The sequence below is a fragment of the Centroberyx affinis genome, unplaced genomic scaffold (genome assembly GCF_046629955.1).
Source record: "Centroberyx affinis isolate AG114_WGS23_722 - 3 ecotype Tasmania unplaced genomic scaffold, CSIRO-AGI_Caff_v1 ptg001682l_1, whole genome shotgun sequence".
Lineage (NCBI taxonomy): Eukaryota > Metazoa > Chordata > Actinopteri > Beryciformes > Berycidae > Centroberyx > Centroberyx affinis.
Genome location: NW_027280101.1, coordinates 49,655 through 68,694, shown reverse-complemented (window position 1 = coordinate 68,694; position 19,040 = coordinate 49,655). Strand labels below are relative to the sequence as shown.

General features: G+C 42.4%; 1 protein-coding gene across 3 annotated transcripts; it reads left to right on the top strand.

The window, feature by feature from the left end:
* The first annotated feature begins 530 nt into the window (after positions 1-530).
* On the top strand, positions 531-18,525 carry LOC139651554 (long-chain-fatty-acid--CoA ligase 1-like). Of its 3 annotated transcripts, none has more exons than XM_071528514.1 (21): positions 531-566; positions 7,972-8,489; positions 9,781-9,895; positions 10,097-10,161; positions 10,372-10,473; positions 10,948-11,047; positions 11,185-11,342; positions 11,467-11,499; positions 11,619-11,670; positions 11,821-11,894; positions 12,877-12,954; positions 13,721-13,855; positions 14,504-14,638; positions 14,821-14,916; positions 15,214-15,286; positions 15,444-15,532; positions 15,636-15,752; positions 15,869-16,012; positions 16,157-16,261; positions 16,964-17,035; positions 17,315-18,525. In XM_071528514.1, the coding sequence occupies exons 2-21, from the start codon at positions 8,295-8,297 to the stop codon at positions 17,453-17,455; spliced, it is 2,079 nt and encodes a 692-aa protein (XP_071384615.1). In that variant the 5' UTR covers positions 531-566; positions 7,972-8,294; the 3' UTR covers positions 17,456-18,525. The 3 variants fall into 3 exon arrangements, with proteins under 3 accessions (XP_071384615.1, XP_071384614.1, XP_071384616.1); XM_071528513.1 differs by having other exon boundaries at positions 11,167-11,342; XM_071528515.1 differs by lacking the exon at positions 12,877-12,954 and adding an exon at positions 12,590-12,667 and having other exon boundaries at positions 11,167-11,342.
* Positions 18,526-19,040: the final 515 nt, after the last annotated feature.

The window sequence follows — 19,040 nt, the reverse complement described above, 5'->3', positions numbered from 1 at the left end:
TGATTGGCCGATTGTGGTCTTGGCTGTGTCAAGCTACCAGAATTGATACCGGAAGTTGAGCAATTGTATCTTCAAAATAAAAGCGTAAATCACATTTGGAGGGGAAAATGCAGATTTGTTATGCTGTCAAAAGGAGAATTTGGGGAAAATACAATTTCTTTTTGCTTACTAAAGATTCCCCCCTAAATAATTATTTGATCTATTTATATTCTATTAATATTCCAGTCGTTTAAAATATTGATTTTGACTTTGGTACCTTGTATTCCGCATGGCAAAAGTATGCCGTTTTCCTTCCAACCAATCACTACACCAGTGGTTTGACTGATTAGTACACCTTCAACCAGAGAGAGAGAGAGCAACTAATTAGCTGGTGTAATGGTTGGTGAAGGAAAAACAAATACTCTTCGCCCCGCTTGGCCCTCTATGGCACGCCACTGTTGCAACACAATCATTAATAAGGGTTTTATTTTGAAAAACTTGAGAGGAAGTCCTCACCTTTAACACTACTACTACAGCACGCGCGTGGTCAGAAAGAAACGAGAAGCCGGGAGCATCGCTGCAAACAGGTGGGAAACAGTTTCCTACAAGTTGGTTATACATGGTTAATTACCTTTAAATTGAATATATAACTATTTCCCACTGTTTTCATAGTTAGTTATTATTGTGTTACTGGATAAAACACGAATCTGTAAATGCAGTATGTGAATTTGTACTTACTCGTATGGAGAGGTCAGGTCAAACTCCATTCAAAAATCTGGCAAATGCTGCCTTGCTTATCGGCAGACGTTCACACCTTGGACAGCGTGACTTAAGACCTTTTCTGAATTGTTGTGACCTGCTTTTCCATTCGGCATACATCCAATATACCAAGCGGCTCTCACTTAAATACATTTTCACCTTTTAGAATTGCTTCACCCGTTGTTCCCACGGTGGTCTTCCACCAAAATAGAGTTAAATCGCAGTGGAGCGTGGCGAGCAGTGTGAACCAGTTGTGATATTTGACAGATAAAAAGTGCTGCTTGGTGTTTTGGACGTATGTCGATTTAGGAGTGCCGCCTAGCATTTTAAAAAAAACGTTTTAAAGTATATTCTACCAGGTCGATAAGCAAGAAAACATTAAATTGACAGATTTTTGAATAGAGTTTGGCGTGAGTACTTCTCCATACACGTACGAGGCTAGTATTGTAACGTTTCAATGAATAACCTGTAGGTGAATGGGGAGACTTGACCTTTGCTCTCAAAAACTGTAATATTTCACTGGAGTGAAAGTTTCTAATCAATTTTGGAATAACTCTGTTTCGTGAGTTTGTGAAAGAGGAATTTTATTAAGCCACGTAGTCAAAGAGTCGCCAGTTAAAGCAGCAGTGGGTATCTCTGTCTGTCACAGTCAGATACGTGTGACTTTTAACACGTCCTGCCCACTTTAACATTACACAACTTGAATGGTCATACCAAAAAGAACTCGAACCAAAAGCACTCGCAGCTTTTACATAGGCTAAGCTTACAGCGTGGGACCAGTGTTGTATATTTACGACCGTGCTTTGTACACGTTTGGTTGCAGGCTGTTTGCTGGCCTGTGTGTGTGCGGTCATGTGTTTGTTGAGATTGTTGTGGCTGGCTGCTCAAAACCGTTCCAGCCTTAGGCATGATGACAAAGACAGCGAAATTGGTAGACACACAGATGGTTGGGTGGACTATAGAAGTAGGCTATATAAGACGCCTTGAGGAGGTCTAGTAGCCATGCCGCAGGTTTTGAGGTGAAAGGTGACTTGTCTCTGATTGGTTGGTGGCCATGAACCCACCCTGCTGTCATTGGTTCCTTGGCATGTCCCCTAATACCTCTCTCTCCCTCTCTCTCTCTCTCTCCCTCTCTCTCTGTGTCTGTCTATCACACACATGCACACATATGGCCCTGTGTGAAATGCAACAGTCTTGCCTGCATACTTAAACACATTTACGTAACTCAGTTGATTGAGGTGAAGTATGTTATTATCAGTGGCTGATAAGAGAGGGAGGAGATATGTATCTTTATTTATAACCGTGTGTGTGTGTGAGGGGGGGGGGCGGGGGGCTGGGATTGCCTTGGGGCTATTAGGAGTAGTATTATTATTGGGACACTTCAGCCATGTTACAATCATACTGTGCTTCTGAGATGTTTTCCAACCGCCTGAGGTTAAATCTTAATGCAAATGTGTGTATATTTAAGTTCAGCTCACAAAGAGTTTTTGCATTTTCAGTTAGTAGCCTATGTTAGCATTATTACAAGTTATTTCAGTGCACTGCAGCACACAAAAATTGCCATTGTTACATTTTGTTTGTCTAATAGATGAACATTAAAATCAGTTCTGCCTCAATTTGTCTTCCAATCTATATAATAATGAACATAATCATGTATACGGTATGGTGGAGAGTGAAGAAATGTCAGAGAAGAGATGAAATAATATGGATTCTACCCCCCCAACACTGCAGTTACATGTTGTGTGCCTCAACCTGCTGAGTCACCAGGACACTCTCTCCTCTCTTCTCTCCTCTCTTGTCCTCCGTCTGGTCAGCTTTTATCTGACTCTTTCCAATCCTCTCAGCTGACTACACCAGGGGTCATTGGTCACTGGGGGAAAGGTGAGGGGTGTGTGTGTGTGTGTGTGTGTGTGGACTTGGGGACTGTCTGAACCTGTAGGTTGAGACTCCAAGGGATTCTATTTCTATTGGAGATTTTTTTTCTTGGTTTTTGCTTAGTAGATACTTTATTTTTAGGGGGGTGATTGGGTGTAATTGGCCTTAATTGCGTTTTATTTTCTACAGTAGCAGCAGTGTTGCTTGATTTGGTGGCCCACCTTTGCTGAGTGAATGTAAAAGAAAGTCAGCATGTGGTGTCTGGTCAATCAGTAGCAGAACAGCAGTGAATGAGTGATGAGATGAAGCCGACAAAAGTACAGAGCCGGGCTTCGTTTAGGCCCAGAGCCCTACAGAGACGGAGTTCGGCCATTGCAGTTTTCAGCGACAGTCCTGTTAGCGCCACAATCCTGTTCCATGAAGCATCCATACAGGGTTCCCACTGGTCACTTAAATTCTGGAATATCATGAAATTTTGAAAGCTGTAAAATTTCAGTCAGGCAATTTGATAAATCGTCTGGCGAAGTCGGGAATATCAGGGAATTTTACATTTGGGTCAGTTGACAGGAATATAGCAGAATGTGTTTTCCATTAGCTGGTGGTTTTCAGCCCAACTGAAGTGGAAACCAGGCTGTTCACCCATAACACTAACAAACCAGGAGGAAGGAATACAATTTTTAGGATGTCATGGAAAAGCCATGGAATTCGTCATCAGGGCCACGGTGGAAAAACCCTTTCTATAGTCCAGACTCACCCAGCTCTTGGTGGCTACGGCTCTGGTGTGGCCTTGTCAAGAGAAGTTAGACATTAGAACCGGCTGATTGACTTTGCAAATTTGTCCTGTTCTTCTTCCTGGGCAACCCTTTGTTTGTACTTATCTGTTGGTTTTACTTGCTTCTTTTCTCCCCCCTCTCTCCTCTCTTTCATCTCCTATCTGTGTCCCGCTGTCTTGTCTATACCCAAGTCCCTCCATCTCTCCTTTCATCAATAACAGTGTAGAGTGGAAGAAAAGATAGGAGAGAAGGATGTGCAACAAATGTCAACCTCCAGACTCAAACTTCTGTTGTAGTGATGCTGGACACCTAACAAGCTGTCTAGTGTCTCGATGCAAATTCTCCTTCTCCCTCTCTCTTTCCTTCTCCACATCTCTAGCCATTATTTCCCTCCCTGAACCTTATCTCCATCTTCATGCTACTCTGCCTCATCAATTTGTGTTCCTTCTTTTCCTTGTCTCCTTCCTTCCTTCTTTCCTCCTTCTACCTCCCCTTTTCTCTTCACACCAAAAGTCCCAAAGAATTAATTTTTCCCTCTGCAAATCAAACGTTTCAGGAACTTATGTGAAATTTCAGTGTGAAAGTCAGTAATTGCATGAAACACTGACATGTCAATTCGTACAGGATTAAAATTAACCTAGGATGTCAGAGATAATTTGAAATAGAGTAGGTAATTTCAGCCTGAATTTCTACCAGAGTAGCTGGAGAAAATCACTGACATATTTGTTCCAGACAGGATAAAATTCATGTGGTCCTGCGGTAAAAATGACCAAACAACAGACTTCCCCTGGTAACACTATTGCTGTCTGGAGAGAGCTTTAGAGGGTCATTGGAGCTTTAAAACAGGGAGAGTGGAAAAATCCCAACTCAGTTATTGACCCGACCTCTAGCCCCTCATTGATTCAATTCATTGAATCTTCGAGTCATTCAGACCGATCAGATCAACTAGCCTTGATGACATCACCTGAAAAAGTGACTGTCTTGACACAACCAGCCAACTGAAGCCCTCGTTGGAACCAGCTTGACCTTTGATTGGTAGATTAGCTGCGGTTGCATATCACTTTGTGACGGAGAGTGGGTGTGTGTGTATCAGTGCATCCTAGTGAGAATAGTCAGTGTGTGTGGTGCTGTTGCAGCAGTGAGAACAGCGTTCCCAGAGTCGCAGTTTGTCTCACCTGGTTGGCTGTTCTGTGTGACAGGTGAGTAGGGAAGGAATTCAACAGGCCATATGGAGAAATATACACTAACCTGCTGGGAGTCATCTTGTGGACCCATTCAGTTTTACAGTTTCATCTTTTGGTAGTTGTCTGTTTGCATTCTGGGTGCAAAATTAACCAAAATAAGGCTTCTTAGTGTTGTTAGTATTGCTTATTGGAACCAATAGATAGTCTACTACTTATGGACAAGTTTGTTCGTAACTAGCAGTACCACTGGTTTCAATGAGGAATTCCAAAAATTGCCAGTTGAGACTCTGCTGCCTGGTGAAAAAAAATAAGAGGAAAATCTTAAGTGTCATTTTATTACTTTAAGCTGTAGAGGTTTTCAACCAGCTGCAGTCAGGGCAGCTTACAGGCTGCCACTATAAGTTTATCAGTAACTTTCAAAGCATACGGGTATGCTATGCTTGTGGTGTTCCACTGAGCTGCCACAGTGACAGTTTAAAGAAAAGGCCTGAATCATGTTTTGAGTGGGTGGTCACCGGACAGATTACAGTCAATGAATCATCCTTCAGACTGTCCCTTTTCTCTTCATTGTGAAGTTGTAATGATGGGGTCCACTCCACCTCAAAAGCAAAACAAAATGCTCAGCAAGAAATCAAGATGACAAAGGACGTCACAAGGGCCAGCTTACTAGAGCTGTGGTCATGTTGCCGTTCATTCTTGCTGGAAGTGCTGGGAGTGCTGGGCTTCATGACAAGCCCCTCTATTGGCCCACAGTAAACCAGAGGACAATGGATTATTTCATTCTAAAGGGACTACTTAGAAAAGATGTAAAACTGGCCCTAATGAAGGTGATTGAACCTGAAAAACCACTGCATACAGCAGACATAGAATAATCTCTGCTCTTTGTCTTTATTGTCCCAGATAATGATTGGTACTAGGGTTGGGCGATGTCTACCAAATTGGCATATGACGATGTCCACAGTGAAACATCGTGATGGACGATGACATCGTTGTTGGGGGGGGGGGGATTTTATAGACAAACAAGAAAAGATCTTCCATATGTCCGTAATGAAACGGATATATACTTTCTTTTATACTTTTTACATGTATGTAGCCTATGTTGGATATTAATTACTATTTCTATTAGTAGGTGAGGATGGGCCCAAAGCCCATCCTCACCACCAATCACTCCTCCACTCACTTCTACGAGTTAAAAGGAGACAACTGGTTTGAATAGTTGGATGTGATGTCATCCTGTATTTTGGAACTGTCAGGAAATAGACGCCAGTTTTGGAATTATGTTTGTGAGTTATTGAATCCTGACAAGACTGTGTCTTGTCAGTTTGACAGAAGGAACTGCACTGAGAGCTGATAAATATCTGGAAAGGTTTTACTTGCAGCCAATAAAATGGCAATTACAAGGAAATGGACTGGATCCCCCCCTCAAGTGGTTAGATATTACTGAGGAGTTCATTCAAGGAGAAACTCAACTGTATTATGAGTACAAGAAACACAATATGAGGAAAACTGATTGTTGATGCTGTTTGCGATTTAAAGGAGCAACACTAATAATGAAATGAAAAGACTCAATGATAATGGTTGTTCCATGATTGTTATAGTAGTAGTATTTGTAGCAGCAGTTGTTCTCAACATACAGGATTACCTTTTCTCTCTTTATTTGACAAATTGAGACCCTTATATGATGATGAGAATTGGTCTGTAATCTATTGTGATAAAGGCTCTGTGAGCCTTCAGAGTGGGTCTTGATGTGATCAGTGGAGTTCCCTTTGTCCCTGCTGTTGGCTAGTAGTCTGGGTCTAAGGTCGGGGTTCACATGGAGGTGGACCTGTCGCTCGGTTTCACCTGAAGACCTCACTCTCTATTTCTAATGAGCTCAGTCTGTCACCTCAACCGGGTGTGTGTGTGTGTGTGTGCGCGCATGTGTGTATTTATGTTACAACACCGACAGCTTGTCTTTGCCACCTGTTACACACACACACACACCCATGGGAACCTTACACCTGACACCTGCTAATCTTGTCAGGAGAAAATCTGTTAAATATGGTAAGGTGATCTAATTATACTGTCATGTGAGCCACAGCTAAACAATGTAGGTTGGTATTAGTAGCACTACAGTGTGCCAGAGGTGCTATACGTTTTTTTTTTATGCTGCGACCAAACTGAGAAGCTAAAAATAGACACAGCAGTCTGCGGTTGGGGAATCCACCAGTAACAGGCCTGTGATCTATGGCCTCCTTTCCACCTGGCTAGATATGATTTAACTAGATAACATTTACACCTGACATTAACATGTGTCTTCAGGATACACACTGGAGTCAGATTTCTCTTTTTCCCTCACAAAATACAGACTGCCACACATCTTTTCCTCTTAATATCTCCTCTAAAAATAAGTAAGTCGTTTAAATCCTTTAAAAGTAAGAAGGCCTGAGTTTCCTGACGATCCATTTTTAACAAGTATGTTTCTATCCAAGCTGCCTGACTGATAAATTGTATGTGCATCCTGGTCGGATCCCCGTGCAAAAGTTTATTTCCATTTCCATAGTTGCTCTATGTGGATTGGAGACACTGCATTTACACTTTTTTGTTAATGTGGCCAGATGCATTTTTGAGCACCTTCAAAGGTGGTTTGGGTGCATCTACACCTGGGTTTCTACACCTTCAGTGTGTTTTAGGTAGATTTACGCCTAGGTTTTATGTCTTTTTTTGTTCTATCTGATTACAATCTGATCACCCAGGAAGCAATTTAATGCCAGGTGGAAAGGGGTCTATTTTGCACCCCACCCAAAGGTCTAAGAATCTAGGCTCTAGACTTATAACAGGCTATTGTAAGCTGCTCTCAGTTTGCATTTTAACAAGAGTAAGAATCACTTATTAGAGCTATCCTGATGGCTCTGTGGGTGCAGAATGTGTGATTGCAACACTGTGGGCCTCTCCATTGTATACTGTCTGACACAGCTGAAATACCATTAAGAACAATTTCTTTAAAGAAAACAAATATTCTCCAGTCACAAGAGCCTATGTACTGTGGATATCAAAGTCTGCACACCCTTTAATAGTTTGCTAGTTGTTATTGCCTTGAGAGCTGAAATGAAAAAAACATTAAATCCAACTTTTTTCCAGTTTCTTTTGGATATATTAACCAAGCAAAATCAACGTAAAAAACAAAACGCTACTCATTTCTGACAATACATTAAAAATAGTTGCCTCAGTGTGGCCATGCTTTATATTTGGAGGTTTAATTATGTTGAGATTATCTAATCGCATTAGGAAGCATGCACAAAGTTAGGAATTTGATTGGTTGGTTGGTGGTTAAACGTAACAAAGCTACACAGAACCTACTGACCAAATAAATACTTACTTATCCAGAAAGTGAACAAATCTCTCTCTTGCTCTCTCTCCAGATCCTCTCCTGGCCAGCTCTTCCCCTCACCCCTCCACACACTCCTTACCATTACACACACTCTTTACCTCACCTCAGGGCATTCACCTTAACTCCACCTTACCTCAGGGCCAATTTAGAGTGGTAAGTGTTTTCAAACGCAACCCTTACCACACCCTCCCTACTGCTATTGGCACCATCACGGCCACCTAACACACACACATAGAGGCACGTTTACTTGACACACCCATCCTACCACCCCACCCACCCACACACACACACACGCAGGCGTACCATCCCCAAGCACACACGCCCCTCACCCAACACCATATCAGCAGCAGCAGCATGCTGAGCCAGGAGTTACTGCGGAAGCTGCGGATGCCAGATCTGGATGAAGTCAGCCAGTATGTCAGGAGTCTCTCCACCCCCACGCTGGTCAGCATGGGGGCGATGGCTGCCATGACAACCTACTACCTGGCAACGCGGCCCAAGCCCCTCCCACCACCCTGCGACCTCCGCATGCAGTCGGTCGAGGTTCAGGTGAGTTAAAAAGTAAACAGTTAAAAAGCAAAATAAATAAGTGTGTTTAGTGCCCTGCTGAAGTGAACTAACTGGTTTGAATCCCCGAATTGTCTGGGAAAGCGAATGAGTGCCGCTCTCCCCTCCCTCCACTACTGTTAGTGCCCTTGAGCAAGGCACTGAACCTCAGCTGCTCTAGTGGAGCTGCTCAGTGTCCAACAGTAGAAGACTTGTTTGTACTGGGCAGCTCCAAGGTGTGAATGCGTGTAACTGTACAAGTGTGAAGCAGGGTGTTGCTGGAAAAGAGCACAATGCTCAGTCAACATTCACTGGATAAATAAAGGTTGCAAAAATCTGCTGGGCTTCAAACCAGAACCAAAGCAGGACAGTTGCCTTGACTGAACTACAGACTAGGCTACAAACCTTTTCATGACTTCTAAGGGCTGCACACTACTAACTTCTTTCACTGACAGGCCTGAAGTTACAGCATACATCTAGTGTCCTCTAGCAAAGATCCACATTCAAATGTAGCCTAGTTTAGTAAGTAGTGTTCTAGGAAGGAGTTAATTTACCAATAAATGTCTACACAGGCACAACCCAGTCTAGGATTGCGGTGCCCTTGGCGTACCCTTTGAATTGGATTTATACGACATAGCTGGGGTTACAGTAGGCTGGGTCTTAACAGAACAGGTAGAGCCTGCCTGGCTAGATATTAGATCAGTTTAGGTGACACCACAAACACTGTAGTAACACTAGTCATGTATTAATAGCAAACAGGAATGTACTGTGTGTATGTGTGTGTGTGTGTGTGTGTGTGTGTGCGTGTGTGTGTCTCCCATAAACTCGTATTACTTCCTCCACTTAAAGGGGCCAGACACAAACCGCTTTGTTTTGGCCAGCAGGTTTACTTCCTGATTCCATCCTGACACGACACACACAAGGTCAAACACCCCGTGGCTGTCAAATTTCAAACCTTGCACCTCCTAAAAGTCAGCCTTTCAGGAACTGAAAGAAATGGGCTGATTTTCCCTTTGTGGCCTATGCGTTTTTGAAAAACTACGCTGGGTTTTGACTAGGTTTCGTTGGCCCTAGGGTCTTGAAACTTAATCAACTTAATGAAGATAAAGACCATGTGAGCTTTCAATTCAAGTCAAAAAAGAAAGTAAATCACCAAAACCGTTACAATGTAACTGCTTTGTATCGGCCAGGTTTTCCACTTTTCCACTTCTTCATACAAATTTTGCGCACAACATAATGTCCACAGGAAAACCTGACATATATTTAATTGACCGTTTCATTTTCGTCCAATCAGGGAGGAGAGTTTGCGCGACGGTCGGCTCTGCTGAACGGAGGCGGTCACATGACTCATTTCTATGACGATGCCATAACCATGTACGAGTTCTTCCTCAGAGGGGCCCGAGTCTCCAGTAAGTCATCAACACTGTAATATCATTATGTACTTAAGGACTATTCAAGAGCCTAGTAGTATTACTGCTGACTGTTCTCCTCAGCCTTCTGAGTTACCATCCTCCACTGTTTACATTACAGCTTATTGCTGCCACTATAAACACTTTCTTTCTTTCTTTCTTTCTTTCTTGCTTTCTTTCTTGCTTTCTTTCATCCCCCAGATAATGGTCCCTGTCTGGGCTCCAGGAAACCCAAACAGCCATATGAATGGATGCCATACAAACAGGTTGGACTCCATGCCGCCATAATCGGCTCACCATATAAAGACATAATGACATTTTAACTGTGATAGTGACAGTACATGTGATTTAGTTTGCATGTCAAAATGTGAAGCCACAATATTGAAAATCATAGCTAGTTTATATAGTTATTTTGTTATAATTAGAGCAGTGTTAACAGCTGTGTGTGTGTGTGTGTGTGTGTGTGTGTGTTTTAGGTATTGGAGAGAGCAGAGAATCTAGGTTCAGCATTTCTCCACAAAGGACACTCAAAGACCACAGACCCCCACATCGGCATCTTCTCCCAGAACAGACCGGAGGTACGGGCACACACACACACACACACACACACACACATACAGTTTGACTCCATCCTCTTTATTACTTTGGTATACAGTAACGATTAGGTCAAAGTACAGACTGTCAGTTTAACTTTGAGGGGATTTTCAGTCATGTAGTTTAATTTTTAGTTAACCAGCTCTTTCGGCTTGAAATCACATTGCAGCTATGGACAATGAAAGTCCTAGAGAATTTTTTTTGTCATCTTCCCCTCTCAGGTTGCCAAAAGTATTTGGACAGTTGAAATTTGTATTCAATAAATGGGTCACTTTTCATATTTCTTGAAAAATTGACTGCACAAGAACACCTCGATGTGTATGTGTGTTTGTAGCAGACTATTTCAGAGCTGAACTGTTAAACCTATTCTGTAGTTTCAGTTCCTTTGCACAGTACTCTCAAATATAACAGTATCTCTCATTAACACAATTAAAATGTGTGTGTGTGTGTGTATGTAGTGGACCATCAGTGAGCTGGCCTGTTACACCTACTCCCTGGTGTCAGTTCCTCTCTACGACACACTGGGGACAGAAGCCATCTCCTACATTATAGACAAAGGTAAACCACAGCAACAACAACAGTGGCATTACACTTTATTTCATCCCTTATATTCTTATATATTATTGCCTCTTTTTGACCTGATGTTTACTGGTGTGTGTGTGTGTGTGTTGCTGCAGCCACCATCTCGACCATAGTGTGTGACGTGGCTGTGAAAGCCAACCTGGTCCTGGACTGTGTGGAGAACAGGCAACACTCAGTGAAGACCATCGTTCTAATGGAGACGCCCAGTGCGGACCTGGTCAACAGGGGGCGCCAGGCCGGTATCCACATCCTCAGCCTGGAGGAGATGGAGGTCAGCAGGGGGTTTCTACCTTTCTTTTTGTTTTGTCTTTCTTTCTTTCTTTTTTGCTTTCTTTCCTTGCCCTCTCCTATCCATCCACCCTGACTTCACTAAGGTCCTCTCCTTGTCTCTACAGGCGATCGGCAAGGCCAACCATCAGCAGCCAGTGGTGAGTAATGTTGTCAACTTGCTGAATTCCCTCCGTCCAATCAGTAGTTTGCATGATGATGATGCCATCTGTTACCTGGCAGAGTTTGACCCTTGATGTTCACACTCCCTCCCTTCCAGGCTCCGCGACCTGAGGACATGGCCGTCATCTGCTTCACCAGCGGAACCACAGGTGACACACACACACACACTCTCTTGCACCATACACTCTTCCATCAATATTTGACATTTGCTTCAATATGTCTTTGATTTATTGTGGTCCCATGTGTACTGATCTATAAATATCTGCCAATTTCCTGCTTGTGTGTGTGTGTGTGTACAGGCAATCCAAAGGGAGCCATGTTGACCCATGGGAACCTTGTGTCCAACTGTTCAGCCTTCATCAGGATCACTGAGGTAAGGCACTATCTTTATACTACTACTGTTAGTACTGTTCAATTATAACTATACAAAACAATGTTTAACAAGACTGTTATTACTGCTATACTACAACTATTAATACTTCTGTTGTTATGCCTTCACCAGATTTACTGTGGAAAGGAGCAAGGGAATGGAGGGAGTGCGGGAGGGTAGAGTGTTAAAAAAAAAAAAAAGGGTTTAGTTGTTTTCCTTTGCACCATTTTGTGTCCCCGTTTAGATTAGATTAAATAGAAAGAAAGACACAAGCGGGACAGAGGAAGAGATGAGGAGAGAGAGAGAGAGGGATAGATGCAGCGAGAGTGCTCGTCCTTTCATCTGATGCTTCCTGCTAAACCGGTTGTTGACAGGCCAAACCTTCCGCTGATTCAGCATCCAGTGGTACCAACATACTGGGTTCAGACTGTTCACCCCTTTAGAAAAACAACAGGAACAAACCGGGAAATAATAGTAATAACCTTTATTTAACCAAGGCAAGACAATTAAGAGCAGAAAAAGAAGAAAATAAAGTAGTAGTGGGAGGAAAAAAGAAAAATGGAAATAATACTAGATGAAAAAAATAGATATATGATCATAACAGGGAGGCAAAATAAGAAGGCATAATAAGGAATAGGAGATGAGTTGTAAGTTTGTATGCTGGATGACTGAACTCTGTCACCTCCTCTTCCCTCCAGTCTTATGCTCAGACTACTTCAGAAGATGTCATGATGTCTTTTCTGCCTCTGGCCCACATGTTTGAGAGGGTGGTGGAGGTACAAACAGTAACATTCACACCCTTCCCTCCCTCTTTGTGTGTGTGTGTGTGTGTGTGTGTCCATCCCTGTCTGGGCCCATGTGTGTGTTTGTACATTCTGGTTTGTCTCTGTGTGGCCATGTGTTCCTTTGTGTGGGTGTATGTCTGTGTGTGTCCATGTGTGTTCCTATCCCTGTGTGTGTGTGTGTGTGTGTGTGTGTATTTTAGACCCACTGTCCATTGCGTCCCGGTGATGTCCATGTATCCTACCTTCCCTTGGCTCATATGTTTGAGAGAGTAGTACAGGTATGTCCCTTCTTCCTTCCTCTTCCTTCCTCTTCCTCCCCCGCACTTTAATAAAGCGTTCACATTGTACAGTAGCATCAAAATGAGTGGAGGAGGATGGCACATTATCTACAGTTCTATCTAGTTTTAAGCATATTTTCCAAATTTAAAAATAAGGCCTTTACATAGTGGGAAGGCACAAGATCATACTGAATCTATTCCCACGAAGCCGATTTTCAAAAGAGCCTCAAGATTTGTTGTATTTTGGATTGAGAGCATGGCAAAAAGAAAAATCATATTTTTTTATGCATTATTTGTACTTTGCTGCTGAAGCCAACCTCAGAGCATTATAGAAAGTGTAATTGAATGGTGAATAGTGCAGTAATGCTGACAAACAGCTCTGCCAGAGCCTGAATGCTGAAACCCTGTTTGTTTTTCTGATTCTGCCTGCTGAGCATAATCATCCAAACTATCCTCCTCCATTTATAAAGATGTGTCCTCTTCCCAGACCTCCAAACCCTATCCTTACCTGGAACTGTCACACCCCCATTTCCCCACAATGAAACATGTAAACATCTCTCTCACTGTTTCTCTGTATCACCCTTTCTCTCTGTCCTCCACAAACCCCCTTCTCTCTCTCTCTCTCTCTCTCTCTCTCTCTCTCTCTCTCTCTCTCTCTCTCTCTCTCTCTCTCTCTCTCTCTCTCTCTCTCTCTCTATCTGTCTCTCTTTCTCACTCTCTCTCCCTCTCCCTGTGTGTCTCTCTCTCTGGCTCGTATGGCTCACAGGGGGTGATGTTGGTGCAGGGAGCCAGGATCGGTTATTTCCAGGGAGACATCCGTCTGCTGATGGACGACCTGACCACATTGAAGCCTACCGTCTTCCCTGTAGTACCCAGACTCTTAAACAGAATGTTTGATAAGGTAGGTGTGAATGATTTGGTGACACTCTGCGTATTCTCTACCCAGCATCTTCTCTGCTTGTCATGCCCTTCACTACACCCCTGGACAGTGAGCCCTATGGCAGGCCCGCCATGCTCTGCCTCAGTCTGACTAGCCAGTTTACAATGGCTCACTACATTTTTTTTTTTTTTTTTTTTTAGAGAATTTTGCTTTACAGACTTACTTAGAGACAATAGAGGTGCTGCTGAATCTCTGGTACTGCTGCTATGAAATCTTGACTTTTTAAAACCCGAAGATGAAAGGCACATCTCTGCTGTCTCTCTGCTAGTGGAGTGTGATTATTGAATAATTTTGGTTTTGAATGACTCTCTTCCATGAAATGGGATCAATGTAATTGATTATGTAAAATATCTATTGTGTTATGGAAACGGTCATAATTTTATTTGCAGCTCCATGTCCTTCAAAACAACATTGCATTAATTTAAAGTGGAATAGATGAAGATGAAGCCTTTATCTTCTTATCTTTGCAACAGATTAACATTCAGTAGGAAGCCCAAGTCTTCTTTACCAGAACCTACACATAGCATCTGTTGTTGTCGATGATGATGATGATGATGATGATGATGATGATGATGATGAGCATCTGCGTCGGTCTGTGTGTGTATGTAGATCTTTGGGCAGGCCAACACCTCAGTGAAGCGCTGGCTGCTGGGATTCGCCTACAGGAGGAAGGAGGCGGAGCTGATGAGCGGCATTGTCAGGAGAGACAGTATCTGGGATAGACTCATCTTCAGGAAGGTCCAGGTACATTAAACCAGCACAGCCGTAACTCTCAGCACGTTACTGTAATAGGAAGTACCACACAATATATGTCTTGTGATGCCCTCTACAGGCCAGTCTATGTGGCACACATGGTGACAGACTACAGTATATAAGGGGGGATTGTATGGTAAATAAATAGTAATGTAGTGTGCTGCCCTCTACAGGCCAGCCTCGGAGGTCATGTACGTCTCATGATAACAGGAGCTGCTCCCATCTCTCCGACTGTCCTCACTTTCCTGAGAGCTGCATTAGGCTGTCAGGTAATACACACACACACACACACACACACACTAATCTTTCCCTGTCATCACAATGTCATGGGTAAGGGTTTATCCCATGTTCCGCATGCTATCCTCTCTCTTTCTCCCATCTTCCCTGTAGTTGTACTATGTACTGTCTAGTAGTAGAAATGCCTTTCAAATCATCTTTAATCAAATTATCATAGTGGATAATATGACATCCCCAATAATGTTCTGTTCCCTATTTGTTCCATTAGGGTATACATCATATAATGTTCTGTCAATGATAATAATAAGCATACCTTTTCTCTGTCTTAGTTCTATGAAGGCTATGGACAAACAGAGTGTACCGCTGGATGCACCATGACCATGCCCGGCGACTGGAGTGCAGGTAAAACACACACCTAGCTAAATACACACACACACACTGACTTTAAACTAGTTAACTAACTAACTAGTTCAAACTAGGTAGTCTGGATATCTAAATTGTATCCTAAGTTAACCTATAGTATTGGTTGCATTAACTTTACATTCCTCCAATTTACCAGGTCACGTTGGAGCTCCTCTTCCCTGTAACACAGTAAAACTGGTGGATGTGGCAGAGATGAACTACCTGGCCGCTAACGGAGAGGGAGAGGTGAAACACACACACATCACCTCAATACCATCAAACAAGCTTCACTAATGACATCTTAACACGATAAGTATATGTTATTCTTAATAACTGTGTGTGTGTGCAGGTGTGCGTGAAGGGTCCTAACGTGTTCCAGGGTTATTTGAAAGACCCAGAGAAGACTGAGGAGACCATCGATGCGGACGGGTGGGTTCACACTGGAGACATTGGGAAATGGCTGCCGGTGAGTTCATTTCAGCCTCGGTTCATTGTATTTCTGCGTCTTAGATGACATGAAGATTTCTGTAGATATGTGGACAGACATTCATCCTGTGTGTGTGTGTGTGTGTGTGTACGCAGAACGGTACGCTGAAGATCGTGGACAGGAAGAAGCACATCTTCAAGCTGGCGCAGGGGGAGTACATCGCCCCAGAGAAGATAGAGAATATTTACACGAGGAGTGATGCACTGGCACAGATCTTTGTGCATGGAGACAGTCTGCAGGTAGGTGGAGGAAACTCTTGTTTTGTGGTGTCTCAGAGGGACGTATGATGAAACAAATTCCTAAATACACTATGTGATATAGCAGTTCAAGCATTCTAAAAATCCCTGTCGTATTTGTTATATATGTATCGTCCTTATCTCCAGGCGTGTCTGGTGGCAGTGGTGGTTCCTGACCCTGACTTCCTGTCTGGCTGGGCTAAGAAGACCCTGGGACTGGAGGGCAGCTACCTGGAACTCTGTGGCAAAGCGGTAATACTCTACAAGACTTAATTATACATACAGACTACATGCACTACCAGTCAAAAGTTTGGACCCACCTGACTGAATGTTCTATGTTTTTCATTCTCTTAAAGCCATTTTGATCTAAAGGCTTCTGCTTAAATGCTTGAAATGTGTTTCTTAGACAAATATAAATAGTGAAGTTGATCCTATGTATGAATTTCTTTCCAAAGCCTTTTGCCTTTCCATCAAGGCAAAGGGCGGCTACTTTAAAGAATCTAAAATATAAGATAGTTTTGATTTGTTGAACACATTTTTTGGTCACTGCATAATTCCATTTGTGTCATTTCATAGTTTTGATGTCTTTACTATTATTCTAAAATGTGGAATATAGTCAAAATAAAGAAAAATGCGGTGTGTCCAAAGTTCTGACTGGTAGTGTACATACTGTATACAGTCAGAATGTGTAAGACTAAACTGCAGTTCTATATAGTTCTGTATGTATATTTCTTGCACATGTATTGTTTCTAACTCTTCTAATAAATGAAAATGTCATACATAACTAATTGTATTTTTCATACACAAATTCATATGCTAAAAAGAGTCATGCAGTCAGGACGTGTAGCTTCTTTTACTCAGAATTCATTAAAGGTATCATCTTCAGTGATGTAACTGATGCAGACCTGGTGACATCATCATTCTGAGGTATCCTCCTGTTCCCCGTCTGTATAGGAAGTGAAGGCGGCCATCTTGGCGGACATTCTGCGGCTGGGCAAGGAAGGAGGCCTCAAGTCCTTCGAACAGGTAGAGCAGTCTGTCTGTCAATCAAGTCGAGCTTTATTCATGTAGCACAGTATACGAACTACAGCATGACTAGATATGTTATTTAAAAAGGGTTATTTTAGTGTAGTATCCCTTTAAACCTCCCTATAAATCAATAATTAGCCTTGTAGACTTTGTAGCATTACCTGAGGAATTCTCTGAGCCTTGACATGCTGTTTTACTGCCGATAAGAAGACTTTATCACCCTCTCTAAGAGAACCTATCTGCTTGTGTGTGTGTGTGTGTGTGTGTGTCCTCCAGGTGAAGGCCATCTGCATCCACACGGAGCTCTTCTCGGTCCAGAACGGCCTGCTCACCCCGACCCTGAAGGCCAAGCGGGCCGAACTCCGGCAACACTTCAGGTCCCAGATAGATGAACTGTACGCTGGGATCAAAATGTAGAACAACACCACCAGAGGAAACTCTACCAAAAGGGAGTTAGATTTAGAGAGGAAGAAGAGGAGAACAAGGGAAAAAGAGCAGAAGAAGAAGAAGAGGTCATCTCAGACCAAAAGGACTGATCAACTGGTCAAGTGAGGTGGATTCTGGTGGAACTGGCTTGAGTCAGAGCCTTTAGAACAACATCTATCAAGTGATATAAGATCTATAGAACCAAATAGGGAAAAAGCTATGGGTGCAAAATAGAACCTATGCACATTTATGCATACAGAAATAAAGCTGTCCATTAATGAAGTAGTTTTATCTATGCTATATACACCATATACTCTATGGTAATGTATTGATTCAAATCGGATGAATTGTGATACTGTCTTTTTAAAAGGGAAATACTGCAGCACTGCACTGTAGGAGCAGGCATCTTAGGACTGCAGGGTCACAAGCCATACAGAGTACCTCCTCCACACACACACACACACACACACACACAGAGTTCTTTTACCTTCCCCTAACACAAACACACTTCACCGGCAGCATCACCGACAATTTGTATTCACTTCTCAGGACATTGTTATATTTGTTTCTTAAACTAAGGGTTGGAACCCAGAACGGCTCACAGGCTCGTCTCTGTTGGGCCCCTACATGTTGTTATCACTGAGCTTGGGTCCTGTTTGGATCCCGGGATATATCAGGAACTGGAAGAGGCAGCCATATTGGAGATCATCTGAAAACAAACTCACACGCAGGGAATTCAGATACTCTATAAATCATCATTCAAGACATAGGATTACTATGTTAGTGTCTTAATTTCTTAATGATGGTAACCGAAAAGGGAGAGGTTTGTTTTAGGAATCAATTGTTTTAAATTAGATGTTTTACTAGGGTGAAAGTTTTGAGACAGTATATTTCAAACTAATATTGTGCACAACCTTTCACATGCTCTCAGTGAGATCCCATTGAATGTTTGTGGTTTTAATTTCATGGAAATACTTTTATGTCTATAGCGGTGCTATAATTTGTTGTTTTTATTGTGCACTGTGATATGTGTGTTTTGTAAAAATAAATTGGAATTTTAAATCACCAAAGAGTTGTGTGTTTGTATGTGATTTGCTTCATCAGGGCGCTATCTTCCTTCATTGTTTTGTGTCTATTGAATACCTTTTAGTATGTAGTAATACTAGTGAATTTGGTACCATACTGCATAGGCTTAGTATGTATTTTACTATTGTATTATGCACTGCGTTCTATTCAGTGCGTCTTCAGTGTCTTTCTATTGCATGCAGTATTTGCATGTGTGGTGTCAACATAGGTTTCATGTGTAACTGAATGGCAACTAGTGAGTTTCACACACTCTGAAGTGGACCATTTCGCTCTCCGTAGGAATCAAGACTGAAGTAAATTATGGAGGTAGCTATTGTTTTCATAATGTAGTTTATGCAAAAATATATACTGACTCAAGGTTATCTACAAACTTTGTTACAGTCTATGTCTGCAACATGTCAACGTTATTGGAATATACGACATTTTTATACGACCTCTACTTTCGAACTTTCGGCTTTTCACTTTACGGTCCCCCCTGGGTTTTTGTATT